The sequence below is a fragment of the Mustela nivalis genome, assembly GCF_964662115.1.
Source record: "Mustela nivalis genome assembly, chromosome: 5".
Taxonomy (NCBI): domain Eukaryota; kingdom Metazoa; phylum Chordata; class Mammalia; order Carnivora; family Mustelidae; genus Mustela; species Mustela nivalis.
Window position 1 is genome coordinate 16578454 of NC_139024.1, and position 17439 is coordinate 16595892.

General features: G+C 42.0%; 1 protein-coding gene across 1 annotated transcript; it reads right to left on the reverse strand.

The window, feature by feature from the left end:
• Positions 1-12148: 12148 nt before the first annotated feature.
• CALHM6 (calcium homeostasis modulator family member 6) lies at positions 12149-14977 on the reverse strand. The gene is made up of 2 exons (XM_082730123.1): positions 13989-14977; positions 12149-12641 (listed from the first exon to the last, which is right to left on the reverse strand). The coding sequence occupies exons 1-2, from the start codon at positions 14517-14519 to the stop codon at positions 12219-12221; spliced, it is 954 nt and encodes a 317-aa protein (XP_082586249.1). The 5' UTR covers positions 14520-14977; the 3' UTR covers positions 12149-12218.
• Between the last annotated feature and the right edge of the window lie 2462 nt (positions 14978-17439).

A 17439-nucleotide genomic window follows, 5' to 3' on the forward strand; every position in this document is an offset into this window, starting at 1 on the left:
GACTCCCCCATGCTGTGCTCGCACTCTCTTTGACAAATAAATAAATAAAATCTTTAAAAATAACGATAATTTAAGAGGAGCTCAGCTGGATGGTTCCTGTTCAGGGTTTCTCTCAAGGTTTCTCTCTCAGGGTATCAGTTAAGTCCACTGTCATATGAAGCCTGCCAACAGCCGGAGGATTTAATTTCAAGACCATTTCAAGGCCACTCACGTGGCTATGGGCAAGAGGGTTTGGTTTGTCACCACATGGGCCTCCGCAGAAGCTGCTTCATCATCCTCACAGCCTGGAGTGAATTCATTAAGAGAGCCGTCCAGGAGAGAGTGAGAGCCAAGAGGCTGCAGCGCCTTTGATGGCCCATGCTCTGAATATGCATATCGTCCTTTCTGCTTTTTCTTATTCCTCAGAAACAAGTCATTAAGTCCAGCACAAAACCAAGGGAGGGAACTCATCTCTACCTCTTGAAGGAAGGCATTTTGCAGAATCTGTGGACATGTTTTAAAGCCACCGTACACTATTTGAAAGAGGTTGCAGTGATTTTCCAGGAAAATATTAAAACTCGTAATTTGCTAGAATTTTTATTTTTTCCTGTCTAATCCTTGATTAACCCATACAGGACTAATCTTGTTATGGAGGGACAAATTACCACCATTTTTATTTATACATACACACACACACATACATACATATATATGTATATATACATATATAGACATATTCATATATATATACATATATATATTTTTTTTTAAGATTTTATTCTTTTATTTGACAGGCAGAGATCACAGGTAGGCAGAGGCAGGCAGAGAGAGAGGGGGAAACAGGCTCCCTAATGAGCAGAGACTGACGTGGGGCTCAATCCCGGGACCCTAAGATCATGACCTGAGCTGGAGGCAGAGGCTTAACCCACTGAGCCACCCAGGCGCCCCATTATGGTAGTTTTTTAAAAAGTTTTCTTAAAAGTGTATAATTTTGGGGCACCTGGGGGGCTCAGTCGGTTGCGTGTCCTACTCTTGGTTTCGGCTTAGGTCATGATATTGGGGTCATGGGATCAGTCCCACATCAGATTCTGAGCTCAGCACCGAGTCTCCTAGTGCCGCCGCCCACCCACCTCTCTCCCCTCCCCCACCCCGCCCCCCCTGCCGCCCTGCTGGCTCACGCCTGCGCATATACTCTCTCACTCTCTTTCTCTCTAAAATAAATAATTTTTTAAAAGTGTGTAATTTCTGCTCTCTCCAAGTAGACTTTTCTCTTTGTTTTGACTTCTGTCTTTCTTATTTCTTTCAAATCTCTGGAGATCCTTGGTTATCCACTCAAATTGGATAAAATATGAACTTTGATAGAGTTTGTAGATTATGGACTTCAACATAAGATAATAAACTGGGGAATTTAAATGTGAATCTCAAAATGTGTTGTTTTATGGAAATCTCTTTTCTTGGGCAGCCAGATTTACTAGATCTGGCTCCTCTGATCTACTGTCCAGAGAATAAAGACCTGAATGCCAACATTCTGGGAGCCAGGTTGGGTAAGAAGGCTGGGAAAATAAAAATTTGGTATCTACATTTTAACTTAATTCCCATGTGTTCAATATAATGTCCCTGCCTTCAACTAGCCTAGCGTCCCTCAGTTCAGAAATCTTTTTGAAAAACCGTATCTAGAGCTTAAAATTCCCATCTTTTCCTAGGGTATAGAGAAGTGGTTGCCCAGCCACTTGGAATGGGGACAGAGATCTGGGATTGGCTGAAAGCTGGTTTTAGCCCCACCACCAGCCCCATTTCCAGGGGTGACAGATGCTGCTAATTCTTGGGCTTTTTAAAAGAGTCCCATGTACAAATCATTTCATTTCTTATCTCTCTCCACTTCTGGCTTGGGATTTAGATTTCTCAGTTCCATTAGGAAAATTACCATTTACCGTCTGCTTTCCAACTTCAAAAATTGTGTCCCTTTCTCTTCTCCTGTTCTCTACTTGCTTTCTGAGGCAAAAAAAAAAAAAAAAAAAAAAAAAAAAAAAATCCTTTGCTTTGTTTCATTGTGGTTGAACATGTACTTTCAAATGAACAGCTTTAACCAGAGTACCTTTTTCAGTTGTCTTTCACTGCCAATAACCCTAACCCTAACATGAATTCTAATAGATGTGAATTATTCGATCTCCAGTTGAAGTGGGAACATAGAGGAACTGGAATGAAGTTTTGGATTTTAAGAAAATAAAAGACTTTTATAGAAAGTTTCATTATGCATCTGCATATGCATTAGGCAGTTGTTAGCTGGGATAAATGTGCTTATGACCCTGCAAAACTGTGGAATTCTGTTGGTATGAACAGTGGCAAACAGATTTAATGTTAAAGAATATGGACTCATTTTAAGCTAGTCTTAGATTACATATGAATTGAATAGGAACAATCATCTCATCAGGAAATCTTCAGCAGAGCTGGGAGCTGAGAAAGAGGTTAGGATTGTTTTGATTTTTGAGAGGAAAAACATCTGTTTTTGATTTTATGTACTGCCCTCTCTCCAAGTGCTTTTGGGGATCTTTAAAGATGCTTAGACACATGATGATCTGGTCTCTGTGAAATAAAGTATGGCTTAATGAATCCGGAATGTATCCATCTACTTGCTTGGCCATCAAAATAAGTTGCCCCCACAGCCTGACCATGTCTCAGACTTGAGTTTATTCAGTTTGCTATTTTTGGATAGGCTGTGATATTTAAGAATATTATGAAGGAAGCCAAACAACGGTTGATTTTCCATCTGCCTCTGATTATCTGAGGTAATGTTTCCCAAACAGTGTTCTGTGGAACATCAGAAACCGAAATTGCTGGTGAGTACATCATGAAAGAAAAAAACAAAACAAAACAGAAACCAACTTCTGTCTTTTAAATTTTATTCCTTTACTATGTTTATTAGACATATTTATATAATTGCTTTTCTTATTCTATAATCTGCCTTTAAGAAATGCAGTGTCCTACAGAAAAGATCAGCAAATAATATGCGATCGCCTCATCTGGGAACATATTTTCCAGTACAGCAATGATAATGTATTTATCAAAGTGCAGATTTACTATCTATGGATATGTATCTTGTCTCTTAAAATTTCAAGAAGCATTTGTCATATTTAAAACTTTTTTCATTTTTTTTAAAGATTTTATTTATTTATTTGACAGAACACAAGTAGGCAGAGAGGCAGGCAGAGAGAGAAAGAGGGGGAAGCAGGCTCCCTGCTGAGCAGAGAGCCCGATGTGGGGCTCAATCCCAGGACCCTAGAATCATGACCCGAGCCGAAGGCAGAGGCTTTAACCCACTGAGCCATCCAGGTGCCCCTAAAAATTTTTCATCTTAATAAAATTTTTAAAAATATTTAAATCTTAATTGTTTTTATCAGTTTTGTTGCTGTTTGTGGGATTTGTAAGATGTTTTTTAAGTTCAGAAGGCAAAAAATCCTGCTAGAAAGAGAAAACACAGTTACTGTAACACAGAGAGATACATGATGAATGCTACAGCGACTATGAGAGGTGCAGTCATAAGAGTTCAGAGAAAGAAGTTAGTGTGGACTGATGACATTGGGGAATGTTTTGAGTAGGAAGTTGATCTGAAAGAGGGCTTGAAAGACAGAAAGTACTGTTCGTGCTCTCACATGTCTCACTAGTAGGCCAGGAATGCAAGGCTCTGACTGCTTTTTACCCAGGCCATTTCTCAGGGTGTGTTTGCAGCAAGCAATATTGAGAGATAAAATAATATCCTTCTTAGACAAGGAACATGCTTGATTACTACTTGCTCTAAAACGATGTTGCCCCAGCGCCCAGGTGGCTCAGTTGGTTAAGCATCCAACTCTTGATTTCAGCTCAGGTTGTGATCTCCGGGTCATGGGATCAAGCCTGCCGATAGGCTCCACGCTCAGAGCGGAGTCTGCTGAGATTCTGTTTCCCTTTTCCTAAGGCCCTCCCCACTGCTCTCTTTCTCTCTCTAAAGTAAATAAATATTTTTTTTAAATGATGGTGTCCCAAGTTCTGTGTTCTCTCAAATAATACAATCCATTTGGTGTGATGGAATTTAGAGGCAACTAGGTCATAAGGACAGAGCCCTCATGTAAGGGGTTAGTGCCGTTATAAAAGAGACCCAGAGAACTCCCTTGCTCTTTCTACCTTGTGAGAAGACAGCTATCTATGAACCAAGAAAGGAACACCCACCAGACACTGAGCTTGATGGTGTCTTAATCTTGGACTTCTCAGCCTCCAGAACTGTCAGAGATGTTTCTGTTGGTCATAAGCCACCCAGGCTACACTACTTTGTCTCCAGTGACTGAGCTGTTAATCACAGTATTGTAAAGACTCCCACGTGTGGTAGGTATTCTCAATATATGTTTGGATGTTTCTCAAATGACTGAAAATGAATATACTAAGAAGTTAATGGTGAACATAAAGACATTGGCTGAGTGGAGCCCAAAACTTGACAAGGAGAATCGTTTAAAAATAACTCACAGAGTTTTATTTTTTAAATCTTTTTCCAAGGCTTTCTAAATCACACATATGTAATCATTTGGATTAGAAACAAAACTACATACACACACACACACACACACACAAGGATAAATAAAAGTCATACCACAAAATCTATTGCAAAAAAATCATTCCTGGAGTAAATAAATACAGTCTTTAAAATATGACAAATTCAAAACTTATTTAACCTAAATTGAAAATCAATGAAATCCAAAAATTATCACCACTATTGTGCTACTGGCTCTATTTTTATTTTTTTATTTCTTAATGTAAATTGAAGTTAATTTACATACAGTGTAGTATTGGTTCCAGGAGCAGAATTTAGTGATACATCACTTACATATAACACCCAATGCTCATCCCAACAACTGGCCTCTTTAATGTTCATCACCCATTTAGCCCTTCCCCCACCCACCTCCCCTCCAACAACTCTCAGTTTGTTCTCTATATTTAACAGTCTCTCATGGCTTGTTTCCCTCTCTTTTTTCATCTTATTTTATTTTTCCTTCCCTTCCTCTTTTTTTATCTGTTTTGTTTCTTAAATTCCACATATGAATGAAATCATATCATATTTGTCTTTCTCTGACTGATTTCACTTAGCATAAAACACTTTAGTTCCATTCACATTACTGCAAATGCCAAGATTTCATTCATTTTGATGGCTAAGTTATATATATATGTACATATGTATGTATATGTATGTACATATAACTTCTTTATATCTATATAAAGAAGATGTAGCCATATCCATTACGTGTGTGTGTGTGTGTGTGTGTGTGTGTATAAAGAAGATGTGGTATACCATATGCATTCATCTGCCTATGGACATCTGGACTCTTTCCATAATTTGGCTATTGCTGATAGTGTTGCTATAAACATCAAGGTGTGGCTGCCCCTTCATATCAGCATTTTTGTTTCCTTTGGATTAATACCTACTAGTGCAATTGCTGGGTCATAGGGTGGTTCTATTTTTAACTTCCTGAGGAACCTCCACACTGTTTTCCAGAGTGACTACATAAGCTTGCATTCTCACCAACAGTATAAGAGGGTTCCCCATTCTCTGCATCCTCGCCAACACCTGTTGTTTCCTGAGTCAAGTTTTGCTACTCTGACTGGTGTGAGGTGGTATCTCATCACGGTTTTGACTTATATTCCCCTGATAATGAGTGATGTTGGGCATTTTTTCATGTGTCTGTTGGCCATTTGTATGTCTTCTTTGGAGGAATGTCTGCTTATGTCTTCTGCCCATTTTTTCACTGGATTATTCTTGGGGTGTTGATTTTGATGAGTTCTTTATAGATTCTGGATACTAGGCCTTTTTCAGGTATGTTGTTTGCAAATATCTTCTCCCATTCTGCAGGTTGCCTTTTAGTTCTATTGATTGTTTCCTTCAATGTGCAGAAGACTTTATCTTGTTTTTTTTTAATTTAAATTAGTCAACATAGAGTGTGCATCATTAGTTTCAGATGTAGAGTTCAGTAATTCATCAGGGGCATATAACACTCAGTGCTCATCACATCATGTGCCTTCCTTAATGCCTGTCAGAAACGGGCATTTCTTGATGATCCCCCAATGGTTCATTTTTGCTTTTGTTTCCCTTGCCTGCCTCTCAGTGTACTTGTAATTTCTCTCTGTCAAATAAATAAATAAAATCTTTAAAAAAAAAAATCCTCACACTGGCCCAAAGTGACCTTTATGTGACCTGCCCCCACCCCCTCAACTCTCTGACCTCATGGTCTTCTTCTGTCCCCTAGCTCAATACTTAGGCCGACTAACTCCTTAAACTCCTCCTCCAAGGCTCGGCTCAAAAGTGACTACTCAAAAGTGAGTGAGGACAGCAGCTCTCAGAACTCCAGCGTTTCTAATGGCTCTTAGAGTATTCTTTCTCTGTGTTTTTTTTTTCCCCCTACAGTCTTCTTTCTCTTTGGTACATTCAATTATTTGCTTATTTGTTATCCTTACTATTTGCTACCTCTCTCTTCCCTTAGAATGTAAGCTTCACAAAGTCAGGGTCTTTGCTCTTGGTCTGCTGATGTATTCCAAGTGTCAAGAACATGCCCAGAACAAAGCAAGCACTCAATAAATATTTGGTAGTCTACGTGTATAAATAACAATGATATCACATAAATAAATGGGAAAAAGACAATCCAAAAAGGAAAAAAAAAATGTGCAAAAGCCCTAAATAGGCATTTTGTGTAAAAGGGTATCCAAATGATTGGGAGATCTAGGAAAAGATACCAAAAAGCTTTAATGGTTAGGAAGATGCAGAGGCGAGAAACAGTGGGAACTCTCTTAATAGTGTAGATTGGTACACCTTAGGGCAAACATTTGATATTATCTAGCAAACTGAAGTATGTCTACACAAACTGAAGCGACACTTGCACACGTATACTAGAGTTCAAAGCTTCACCCCAATATTGCTTGTAAGATCCAGAAACTGAGAACAAATCGAATGTCCATCAGTAGTTAAATGGACAACTGGATTGGGGTATATTCATGTAGTAGAATACTATCCAACAATCAAAGTAAATAAGTTGTTCTAAATGGACTATGGGTGAATCCATCAAATAAAAGTGAAAAAGGTGACAAAAATTCTCAGGGAAATGATTAGAGAATGTTTTCATTCATATAAAGTTCAAAAACAGATACATTAACTTAGGAATGAACACATAGATGGTAAAACTATAAATAAAAGTAAGTAAATGATTACCATCCCCACCACCACCACACACATACCACTTTTAGGCAGGGAGAGTTAAGACTGTAGAGTGACACTTGGAGCAGGTGTTTTCTGGGGTGCTGGAGGTGTACCCTTTCTTTCCGCTCTGCAGTGGTTAGATAGATGTTTCCTGTGTAATTATCCTGTGAAATGTACACAAATGTTTCATCTACTCTTCTCTATGTTGGATATCCACAATTTTTTAAATGACAATAAATTGCCGAATCTTAGAGAAATTTCTTTCATTTGGAACTTTTAATGTTTTCTTCCTTGTGGCAAAGGATCTTGACAGACCATATCCCTTTTTTGACTCAGTTCTCTTGCCTTAGATAAGAATGTCATATAATCAATTCCACTGTCTTTACATTGCAATTCACAAGAGAGATTTCGTAAGGAGGCAATGAAGAGGAAGAGACAGAAGACGGTCAACTTAAGGCTGAGCTTTCAGGGCAGACCCAGTGTCTGACACATGCAGCCACTCTGTGGGAGTCTGCCCCGATGAAACAGGCAGGGGCAGCTGGGGCTGGGGCTGACTCAGGGAGCATTTCTCCATCTTTTGCTTCGGGAAGAGTTTTTTACAATAGACACCTGGTAGATAAGGTGTTATGAAACTTGGGGGTTTCGAGATGTCTTCCAGCCAGAGACGTTTGTGTAGGGGGCTAAGTCTATCTGCCGATGCTCCCTCAGGACTTACTTCTTTAGTCAGTTTGTAGAGCACTGATGTATCTACATGACTTTGAACAGAGCAAAGAGACCATGCCTCATCTTATGATGCTCTGTAAATTGTATCATCTTGCCGAATCCAGCACAGCACGGAATCATCCGTGCTGTGACTGAATTTTTTCTGAAGTTGAGTCTTCAGGGCAGCAGGAAACCAAGGTGATTCTAAAGAATCATTTGGCAAGCCAGCAAATAAATGCAGTTGGCCCTGGAGCAGTATAGATGGGAACAGCACAAGTCCACTTATATGTGGAATTTTTTTGATACGGAACAATACTGTAAATATACTTTCTCTTCCTTACAACTTTCAAAACATTTTCTTTTCTCTAGATTATTTTATTGTAAGAATATAGTAAATAATACATAGAACATATAAAATACATAGTTACGTGATCATTAATGCTTCTAGTCAACAATAGGTGAGTATTAAAGTTTGGGGGGAGTCAAAAGTTATACATGGACTTTTGACTGTGTGGGCATCAGTTCTAAGCCCCAGTTGTTCAAGGATCAACTGTATGCACCACCTGTAGAAATGCTTGTGGGCCTGTGATGAGTCTATATGGGAACAGGCTCCCAGGAGTAGTGTGTCCTACCAAACAGTGGTGACCATGTTCCCACCATGAATTAACTGCTATGTCCTGATATCACTGTTTATTCAAAGTGGTCTCAGCTATCTACAGTTGTCAGGATCCTGAATGGGATGAAAAATATTAAGGGTCACTAAAGACATCTGCATCTTTCTGCACATGAGAGCATGTGGGTTAAAAAAGGAAAAACCTGGCCCAGGAATAAAAACACCAAGTGACCACTTTGAACCATGTGATCCAGAGAGGCTCAGTTCCCTAGTTATAGTTCTGCCTTCCACTGACGGTATGACCTTGGACTAGTACTACAACCACTCCAACCTTCAATTCTTCCACTTGGAAGTGTCAGTCATGTGTTTCACGGGTATCCCACAAACTTGTGAAAATGAAATGAAGAGAGACATACTAAACTTCCTGTTGACTGCAGGACTTACATATCTGTAAGCCTTTAATCTTTTAATCTTTTTTGGATCTTAATCTTTTAATCTTTTAATTTAATCTTTTTATATCTTAATCTTTTAAACCTTTTCTAATTATACAGTTAACATTTATCATTCCCTACCAAAAAAAAAAAAAAAAATGAGGTTTAAAGAAAAAAATCTTCTGCCTCATTAGTAGTCTTGAGAACTGACCAAATTTGACAAATTTATATATACTTTATATATATACTTTATTTGAATGTATGTGTATGCGTATTTTTTAACAAAAAAGGGATCATATCCTACTAATCAGTACAATACCATGCAGCAACTTTTAATGAGAGGAACTGTTCCATACAGACATAGAACAAGGATACTTTATGTGACAAAGTTGCAGAACCACATTTAGAATACAACAATATTTGTGTAGACACAGAGTTCATGGCTTCCTCTGGTAAAAATATGTTGCAAATGAGTGAAGTATTTTTTACTTCACACAGCTCTCTACCATTATCATTTCTTCTCTTAACCATATATACTTTAACAATAATTAATAATTAATAAATAATTAATAATGTGCAAGATAAAGTGCTGCATAAGTCAGCCAAAAGGAGACTATGCCATTGAAGTTGAAAGGAAAATATAGCAGACCAGGGGCGGGGGGAACACTGAGAGAGAAGATTATACCAAAGAAATGGGAAAATGAAATAAAAGAAGCAAAGTAAAAGTAAGCATGTTACAATTTTCAAAACTACTCATTGGGGAATAGAAAGAAACTGATCATGCAGTTTCTGCCATCAACTTTCTTGTAATACATGGCACAGCAAGAAGATACTCAGTTCTGCTGACTAGTTCTTTTTAATGACCCTGTGCAACAAAGGCAAGTAGAGGCCAACACAGATCTGCTGAGAGTAAGAAGGCCTAAGTAGGGCCGGTGCTCAACTCTTTCCCAATTTTCATGTCTTTTTTTTTTCTTTTTAAGATTTTATTTATTTGACAGAGAGACACAGCGAGAAAGGAAAGAAGCAGGGGGAGTGGGAGAGGCAGAAGCAGACTCTCCACTGAGCAGAGAGCCTGACGTGGGGCTTGATCCCAGGACCCTAGGATCATGATCTGAGCTGAAGGCAGCTGCTTAACGACTGACTGAGCCACCCAGGTGCCCTCATGCCTTATAAAAATATACAAAACAGCCATAAATTTGGGGGATGTGCATAAATGACAATCTATTGTCCCCTGGTATTTTCAAGCAACAGAATTTTATCTATAGACGCCCTTGCTTTCAATAAATCTTTGTATCCTCTCCAACAATAAAGCCTGTATGTCTATGTTCAAAATCTACTTTGAACCTCTCTACGTCTGTTTTCATCACCAGCAACCCAGTTCAAGTTCACTCCCACCTCTTTTCACGACAGTGGTGCTCTGACCAGTCTCTCCATTCCCATGTTGGCTCTTCCTATCCCCCACCATAACTTTCCCACAAGAATATCAGAACAATCTTCCTAAAATGCTCATGGCATGAAAACTAAACTCCTTTGCACGACTTCAAGGAGCTACATGACCTGTCCCTTGCTTTGCCTCTTCCAGTTACCTTTAAGGCTCCCAGCTGCGCTAAGATTTTTCTCACCTCCGTCCTTGCCATGCTATTCTACAAACAGAAATGCTCTGCTGTTTTTTCGGTTTCAGTTTCTCACAGATTTCTTCAGTCTCCTCCCGTCCTCTAAATCTGGTCATAACCTGTATTTCTACATTTATTTGTATGGTAAATGTTTTATCGGGCTTCTGTACTATGTCAAAGAGGCGTCATGACTCTACAGGGGTTCATAACACTATCCTCTCTACTCTTGTGTATATTTGAAATTTTCCATTATAAAATCCTTTAAGAATACATGAAACAAGATGGCCTCGGGAGGGAGACAAACCATAAAAGACTCTTAATGTCACAAAACAAACTGAAGGTGGGGGGGAGGGGTAGGGGAAGGAGAGGGTGGTGGGGTTATGGACATTGGGGAGGGTATGTGCTATGGTGAGTGCTGTGAAGTGTGTAAACCTGGCGATTCACAGACCTGTACCCCTGGGGATAAAAATATATGTTTACAAAAAATAAAAAATTTTAAAAAAAAGTAAAAAAAAAAAGAAGTTGGAATTGGAAAAAAAAAAACACTGGATTTCACAGACACAATTTCACACACACACAAAAGGCAAAATAGCTCATTAATAATTCTCAAGATTGATGATATGTTGAAATGATAGTATTTTGGCTATCTTGGGTTAAATCAATAAATCACTAAATTAAATAAATAAATAAATAAAATCCTTTAAAATTTTCCCTTGGATCCTGCAAGTGAAAACCAACAGTTTTGCTTGCAATTATCCTAGTTTTCCATGTTTTGTATTTTTTTAATTTTATTTTCCTTTTCATGATGATTTTTTGGGTTTTTGTTTAGTAACCACCACAAAATGCCAGTTTTTTTTTTAAGAGAATTTATTTATTTGTTTGACAGAGAGAGATCACAGGTAGGCAGAGAGGCAGGCAGAGAGAGAGGAAAGGAAGCAGGCTCCCCGCTGAGCAGAGAGCCCAATGCGGGGCTCGATCCCAGGACTCTGGGATCACGACCCGAGCCAAAGGCAGAGGCTTCAACCCACTGAACCACTCAGGCACCCCAAATGCCAGTATTTTAATGTTCTAAACAAGGTGTAATCTACAAGACAGTGAATTTGAGGGGCGCCTGGGTGGCTCAGTGGGTTAAGCCACTGCTTTCGGCCCAGGTCATGATCTCAGGGTCCTGGGGTCGAGCCCCGAGTCGGGCTCTCTGCTCAGTGGGGAGCCTGCTTCCTCCCTCTCTCTCTGCCTGCCTCTGCCTACTTGTGATCTCTGTCAAATAAATAAATAAAATCTTTTTAAAAAAATCATTAAAAAAAAAAGACAGTGAATTTGAAGTTAACATCAGATAACCTAAAAGAAAGGTCAGAAGTTCGTTTGTTCTTTCAGTTTCTGCTACTGAAGTCTTTTATTTGACTTCATTATTATTCAATGAAAGGGACCCTAGACCAGGGATATAAAATTTCTGACCTAGCTCCAGTCTGTCATTTTGAGTGAGTCACCAGACTTTGCTTCCTTTTTTTATAATTAATATAAGAAATAGGTAAAGTACTAATTTTTCATTTGATTTAAAATTGTTTCCACAATTTGAAAAATCTAAAAAAGAGCAGTCATACACGATACCAAAGCTTTTTATTTAATGAAGTGAAAACTCAAAAGAACTTTCCCTATATTCATTCATAGGGTCATAACTCGGCAGCAGTGTTCATACCGGGTGTATCTACAAAGCCAAGAATGGGAATCACTACATCTCCTTCGTTAGATCTGATACTCTGACTCTTCTCTTTTCTGTTGACATATTTGTGCAACATGCTGTAGTACTGGTCCTTTGGATTGAAAGTATACAGTGAGGAAATTTGCTGCCAGTCTTTGACACTGGGGGTGTTGTACTGCTTTGGATGCGTGCATTCAAAGAAACATTTAATATTCTCTTTGGCCAGTTCTGTTGCATGCTCTGTGGCCTGACTTTTAAGGATCTGCTGCTCCTGTTCCAAATAGATTTTCCAGAATTTCAGCTGCAGAAAACTAACTGGAGATAGGCATCGGGAGACAGATGTAAAGATCAGAAGGAAGATGATGACAACTGCTATCAGGATCCAGCCCAGAACCTGAGGGAAAAAAAAAACACAGAAAAAAAAACAGCAATTTAGCCACATTTATTATATATATGTATATATATATATATATACATATATATATATATTCCTTTTTAAAAAGATTTTATTTATTTATTTGAGAGAGAGTGTGTGTGTGCACGCACACGCGAGAGAGAGAGAGAGAGAGAGCAAGCACACTCAGGAGCAGGGGGTAGGGCCAGAGGGAGAAGGAGAGGGGGAAGCAGACTCCTGGTTGAGAAGGGAGCCCACCCAGGGCTCCATCCCGGGACCCTGGGATCATGACAGGAGCCAAAGGCAGACGCTTCACCGACTGAGTCACCCAGGCGCCCCCAAATTTTAAAATTCCTACCTAGAGTTTGAACTACTCACAGTGATTATGATGATCAAGCAACAGTTTTAGGTCTTAGTCTCTCTCTCCTTTTTAAAAATCTATTTATGAGAGAGAGAAACAGATTCTCTGTGGAGCAGAAGTCCGAGGTGGGGCTCAATCCCTAGACCCTAGGATCCTGACCCGAGCAGAGGGCAAAAGATTAACCCACTGAGCCACTCAGGCGCCCCAGGTCTTGGTCTCTTAAGAAGTGGCAATAACTCCCAAAACCCTCGGTAGAACTGCTTGACAAATCATTTTCCAAGTCATGTCCAAGGCCCAGAGAATTCACTATGCTAGAATTCAAAACGTGGAATTTTGACAAATCCAAAGAAACAAGCATTCCTGTTCAAGAACCTCTTAGCGTGGGGCGCCTCAGTGGGTTAAGCCTCTGCCTTCGGCTCAGGTCATGATCTCAGGGTCCTGGGATTGAGCCCCGCATCGGGCTCTCTGCTCAGCGGGGAGCCTGCTTCCTCCTCTCTCTCTCTCTGCCTGCCTCTCTGCCTGCTTGTGATCTCTCTCTGTCAAATAAATAAATAAAATCCTTTTAAAAGAAGAGAGAAGAAGGGAGGATCAGGAGGAAGGAGGAGGAAGGAAGAAGAAGAAGAAGAACCACCTCTGAGCTTTACATGCCCAGAAGCACCGTGGGGTGGTGGCTTTAGAGCCAGGTCAACCCATTTTATTGTAACAATTCGGCCTTCTTCTGGCTGGCTGGACGAACAACACGACCTGCGCAGGCGCATCAAGAAGATAAGGTAGGACTGGAGGTCAAGGGCCCCCGGCGCAGGTGCCTGCCATTGTCCGTGCGCCTTCCGTCCTTCTCACTCGCGCTACGGAAACAGTCGCCCTTCTCTTCTGTCCTCCGGGGCCCGGGGTCTGGAGCCAGCCGCCCCCCCACCCCGCAACCCCGCTCGCCCCTCACCCCGGCCCTCTCCCATCCTCCCGACCGTGGCCCGCGGCCGGCGCCTGACCTGCGACTGGGCCTTGAGCACCTTCAGCAGGTCCTGCACGTCGGCCGCCTGCGCGGGGCTGCAGGGCGCCAGCGGCAGCCGGGCCTCGCAGGTGGGGTCGCGGCCGCGGCACAGGCGCCGCGCCAGGGGGCCGCTCCCGGAGGCGGCGCACTCGTAGAAGGCGCCCCCGAGCAGCGCCACCGACACCCAGGTGAGCGGCGCGACGGCGGCGGTGGCGCTGAGCTGCGCGAACACCAGGACGGCCCGCCGCGCCGCGCCGCAGCCCCCCGAGCGGGCGCCGCGCGCGCAGCAGCCGGTCAGCAGGCGCCAGGTGCGCGCGTTGAGCACGTAGCCCAGCAGGAAGAGGGCGAGCGCGGGCACCAGCAGGAAGACCAGGCCGTAGGGCAGGTTCCAGGTGGCGCTGCAGGGACACTGGAATACCGCGGTGGAGAACACGCGCTCGCCGCCCGCCGTCAGGAGGGTCACCAGGCCGTAGCCCAGCGTGCTGTGATGCTTGAGGTGCAGGTCCAGCACCGCCCGGAACTTATCCATGGGCCGCCTGCCCCCCGCGGGCGCCGTGCACAGGCCGCTCAGCGTCTGCCTCTTCGGGGCCCCGCTCCTGCAACGGTTTGGGTGGGCTGAGGTCGAGGGCTTTCCACTCTGCTCGGCAGCAGCTTCCGGACTGGGGAGAAGGGCTTCTTGGGCCTCTGTGAGCTTTCGCTTTCTTATTTCAAGCCGGCCAAGTCTGGCTGATACACCCTTGACCTCTCAGGATCCCTGGTTTGGCTGATTCCATGGTTACCTTTGTTTCTACCCAACGGACAAGAAACCAGGGGACTTTCCTTACCCTTCCTGATTCGATGCAGCTACCCAAAGAAAAGAGAACAAAATTCTACTTGCATAAACGCAGAATGCCAGATTGTCCCCCATTACAGCCCCCTTCCTTCTAAGCCGGCTCTCAGACCCAAACCATTACAAAAAAACTAGTCAGTTACAGGAAACATTACTCAAGGACAAACTTCTGGTTCCTCTTTCATAAGCTAAATCACAACAAAGCCTAGCTCAAGTTCTAGTACTTCCATGATCTTCTGGCCCCTCCTGTCCCGCTCCTGGACAGAATCACTGGCCTCATTCACATCTTGACTATTGTCACCTCTGATCTCCCACAGGGCATTAGACTAAACCTATTGGACTGAGTTCTGCCTTTTTTATAACCCCCAGGGACGTCCTAACACTGTTAGTACCTGGAGGGCAGAGCTACATCCCACTACCCCTGCCTGGCCCCAAACCACCATTCTGTAGCATTTTGAGGAAAAGCGATTCTCTCTGTGTGAGTCCAAACTGTCATGCAGCACAGTTAGGCCCCCTTCTCTGAGATGAAACCGGGTCCTGCCTGTAAACTTGCAGCAAAGCTCCGTATTTGAGGCACGTCATTTCTGCTTTATTCCTACATCTCAAAAAAATATATATATTTTTTTCTTCTCTTGTCCCTCAGTTGACCCTGCCCCTCTTACTGCTAGATGATTCTTTACTCCTGCCACATTCTCCCAAAGATGTTGCCTCCCCGCTCCACACTTTCGGCATACCACCATGAACAAATCCCACTCTATCCACAATCTTTATGCAAATGGCCTTATCCACATCTCCCTCATCTGTAACCTAACTAAAATGTGCCCTTCCGCCCTCTTCAATCCTCTTCAGTAACACATTTCACAAAACAAGAGGGAGGGTTGGCTGGCCTCCTCCCATTACAATGTGCAAACCCAGGCTTTTCTGTTATCTTCTAATAGTTCATTCTCCACCGAGGCTCAAGCTATTCCCCACAACCTCCTGCCTCACCTCACTCCTGCCATCTGTGCCCGCTCCTTTCATTCATTAAGACTTCTGCGTCTGGTGACAGCTTACCTCTTCCCCCTGGCTCCTCTTATTTCGTCAAGGATTTGGTTTCAAATATTTTTAGTTCCAGAAACTTCCATCTTGTCAGTCTTCTCTCCTAGCTAGAGTAACCCATTTGTTAACAGTTAACTAGTTCATTTGTTTATTCAGTCATTCATTTAAATGTTTAATAAGCCCCCAGAATAAGATAGGAACATATGAAAGTGCCTGCTAGTATTGGGTGCAATAAAGAACAAGACAAACAGACACCTTCCTTTCATTGAGCTTGTATTAGTGAGGATAGATAATGAGGAGGAAAGTCCTCAAGGTTATGAAAATAATTCAAATGGAATCACGTGGTAGAGAGTGTCCTGAGAAAGCCTTTGTAAGGAGAGGACGTTTAAGGACAAATGTGATTGAGGAAGGCTGGGGGCTCCAAGGGAACTTAGCAGTCTCTGGTTGGAAAACACGCCAGAGTGAAGGAACATTAAAGGTGAGGTCATGAGGTCGAGCTGCAGGGGGAAGGTCAGGTTTAGGGGCCTCTGTAGACCAGAGTATGGGGTTTGCAACCCTGCCCATGAAACTCATTACAGACTGAGCCGCCTCCTGCCCTATTATCCTATCAGCTTGTGTCTCCAAACACTACCTCCTGAGGTCGCCACCACTGTGCTCCCCCGATCGTGGTTCTCCCAGATACCAATGATCACTCTGTACTTATTACAGGTTACCGTAATTGTGAGAGTCTGGGCTCTGCCTGCCGGCCTAAATGTTCTCCCAGTACCAGCCGATGAGTCTAGTCCCTGACCTCTACCCCTGCCCTCACTGAAGCAGTGGGCGGTTCTAGTTTGGAGTCTACTGGACATTGCTCAGCCCCTTATACCCAGCTCTGTCCGGAGAAGACATTGCTGAGCTCAGTACTTAGTGGAAACAGTAAAATACTAATGGTGTGGAGGGATTTAAGGATTTTTTCTTGAGAGTAGACTAAATAATACTTGAAAGACCTTCACACTTTTGAGAATCTGTAACTTAACGCCAATTTACTTTAGCTTTTAAAAAATGAGTGTGGGATTCTCATGGTAGGCACACTGGAACACCAGTAGTTATGGGTTTGGTTTGGTATGGTTTGAACTGTAGGACTTTGTTTCTCAGCACTGTCATTATCACTGTCAGGAATGGGTTTCAGAAACCTCAAAAAAGTCATGGAAAAGAAAGGAAAAGAAACTCTTGAAGGAATTTCACTCTGTGAATCTAAAAGTTCCTTGTAGTCATCTTCAAGTGAGCTAGATCTCAAATGTTATTCTCTGTAGTCTTCAAGAAAACTCGGACTAATGGTGTGACCCTGCTTGGAATATGACTTCTTGATTCTAGCGAAGTGTCAATCCCAGTCCCAAGACCCACCTGTAAGAATCAAATCAAATCAAATCAAAACTCATCTGTATTTTAAGTATCTACCATGTGCAAGACCCAAATTTAGATGTCAAAAAATAACAAGTAAATTTAGATCTGACACTCTTAATCTTGGGGAATAGTTTATTGTGCGTTATTGTTTATGCTATGTATTTGAAAATTCGAGCCTGTTATTTTAAGATTCTTGAAT

Bases quoted from the DNA above. Each gene is read 5' to 3' on its own strand.
- CALHM6 (XM_082730123.1), bottom strand. From the start codon at position 14,519: ATGGATAAGTTCCGGGCGGTGCTGGACCTGCACCTCAAGCATCACAGC. The intron at 12,642-13,988 runs GTCAGGCGCCGG...TTTTTCCCTCAG, and splicing joins TGCTCAAGGCCCAGTCGCAG to GTTCTGGGCTGGATCCTGAT.